This window comes from Genypterus blacodes, unplaced genomic scaffold (genome assembly GCF_046128005.1).
Source record: "Genypterus blacodes isolate CSIRO-AG114 ecotype Tasmania unplaced genomic scaffold, CSIRO-AGI_Gbla_v1 ptg000211l_1, whole genome shotgun sequence".
NCBI classification, from domain to species: domain Eukaryota; kingdom Metazoa; phylum Chordata; class Actinopteri; order Ophidiiformes; family Ophidiidae; genus Genypterus; species Genypterus blacodes.
In genome coordinates this window covers 22,501-25,000 of record NW_027467010.1, presented here as the reverse complement: position 1 = coordinate 25,000, position 2,500 = coordinate 22,501, and the positions used below count along the sequence as shown (strand labels likewise).

At 54.4% G+C, this 2,500-nt stretch overlaps 1 protein-coding gene across 1 annotated transcript in view; it reads left to right on the top strand.

The window, feature by feature from the left end:
• Nucleotides 1-2,500, top strand: part of LOC143015706 (protein phosphatase 1 regulatory subunit 37) — a 29,945-nt gene that overhangs the window by 13,730 nt on the left and 13,715 nt on the right. The window contains exons 9-10 of the mRNA XM_076169760.1: nt 1,509-1,650; nt 1,724-1,890. Of these exons, the coding sequence (XP_076025875.1) occupies nt 1,509-1,650; nt 1,724-1,890 (309 nt within the window). The remainder of the gene's footprint in view (nt 1-1,508; nt 1,651-1,723; nt 1,891-2,500) is intronic.

Below are 2,500 nucleotides of genomic sequence, written 5' to 3'. Positions count from 1 at the left end.
CGCATTTCCGCTTACCGACAAGCCACGCCCCCAATCCTGGCCCCTCCCTCCTCCTAGGGAGTCAGGGTGGTCCTGTGTACGGTGGCATCACAGAGGTCAGAGGTCAGGTGGTGAAGGTCTGAACCTGCGGGCGAGCCCCTGAGAGCTCAGCCTGCTTGATCAGTTTCAAGAACACAGCGAGGGAAACCACCTGAGCAGTTTACACACATCCATCAATCACTCTTACATTCAAACACAACTGAAAAAGAAGTGCGAGGAGTTGACCAAAGGCCCCTAAGGTCTCAGGGGCGTGGCCGGGGCGTGGCCGGGGCGGAGCCACTCAGACTGACAGCTGGTCCAACCAATCAAAAGTGCTGGAATATCCTCTTGAAATCAGATTTGTTGTAGTCGCACATATGGAGGATGGAGATCATTTGTGTGTGTGTGTGTGTGTGTGTGTGTGTGTGTGTAGCTGCAGGAAGGATCCGTCCTCCCTGCTGGTCAGCTGTGCGTCCTTCCTCTCTCGGCGTGTCGTGTGTGAAAGCTTCCTGTGTTTCTGTGTTTTTCACACTCAAAGTTCTCACTCAACCCCCCCGTGGTTTACGTTTGACAGGCTTCAACCATGCTTGACTCTCACACACTCTCAACCATGCAGTCGCCTCTTTAATTGTCTGGTATCTTCCCCTGTGCATATCCACATTCAAGACGCTCTTCCTCCTCCTCCTCCTCCTCCTCCTCCTCTCCTCTCTGTTAGTGAAGCTGCTCGCCGTGTGTCAGATGCGGCGGCGTCTCCTGGCGAGGGGAAGGCGGGGCCCTCTCTGGTGTGTATGTTGTCGCGGCGGTGCAAATTAACTCCAAAGCCGGCGCCGTGGGGCTCCGTTGGTCTCCGCCGGTCGCCTTCCTGGCTTCCTCTCCGCCCCCGCGCTCCCTTTCCACCGAGCGGTGACCAGAGGAGTTTAACGAGGGTGGCGAGGCGAGGGCCCAGCAGAGGCAGAGGAGTGGGAGGTAGATTCCTCTTCACGCTGTCGGGCAACACGGGCCCCTGGTGCCCCAGACGCCCCCAGCTTCACGCGGCAGCTAATCAACCTGTGATGCTAATGTGGCTCTGGAGAGTCAAAACTAAAGTTCTGAGCGTCGAACACGAGAGGAAACATTTTAAAAGCAAAAACAATCATCACCTAATTATGCTCGTTAAAAATGAATCAGCCTCTACTGCAGGGGGGCGGAGCTGCTCTGAAGGGATGGAACCAAAGCCCACACAAGCAGGGACACACCACCTTTGACCCCAGCTGACACCCAGAGCACCATGACCAGGGAAAGAACTCTCACATATGGAGTTAAAGTTCAGTCAAACACTGAGGGTTCACATCTTAAATGGTCCTAAACCTGGCAGTGTGACCTTCTGTGTGACCTGCAGTGTGACCTTCAGTCTGACCTTCTGTGTGACCTTCAGTGTGACCTTCTGCGTGACCTTCTGCTGGAGGTCTGAGTCTTTGGACCTGGTCTGATGGATGTGATCTGTGTTGCAGCCGGGCCTGAAGGTGCTGAGGGTTCTGGATTTGGGAGAGAACGATGTGGGGGACGATGGGGTCCAGATGATCCGGGAGCCTCTGATGGGGAACCGGACGCTGCTGCAGCTCGGCCTGGCAAAGACCAACATCACCTGTGAAGGTACTGCTGCAGGGATCAGCACACACACACACACACACACGTGGGCCTGTCAGTAACATGCAGATGTGTGTAGGTGCTGTGGCTCTGGCAGAGTTCCTGGCAGAGAGTCGTCAGATAGAGCGTCTGGACCTCCGTCAGAACGAGGTGAAGGTGGGCGGCCTGATGGCTCTGAGTCTGGCCCTGAAGATCAACCGCTCCCTGACCAGACTGGAGGTGGACCACAGGCCCACAGACCAGCAGGTAGGAGGGTTCACATGTTTCAGCTGGTTGAAGTTTGTACTTGGACTTGGATGAACTTGGATCAACCAATCAATCAGTGCAGGGAAGAATGATGAGCAACCTCCTGTCTCCCATAGTGAACTAGTGAATGTTTACACTTCATTACACACACACAGACACACGCACACACACACACACACACACGCACACATGCACACACACACGCACACACACACACAGACACATGCACGCACACACACACACACACACATGCACACACACACACACACACACACACACACACACACACACACACGCACACACACACACTCACTCTCACACACACACACACACACACATACACACACACACACAGTCTCGCACACACACACGCACACACGCACACGCACACACACACAAACACACAGACACACACACACACACACACACACGCGCACACACACACACACGCACACAGACACACACACACACACGCACACACACACACACACACACACACACAGACACACACACGCACACACACACACACAGACACACACACACAGTGGTCATAAACTGGATCAGGCTGTTTCTTCTCTGTCTCCTCTTCTTCTTCTCTGGTTGAGTCAAA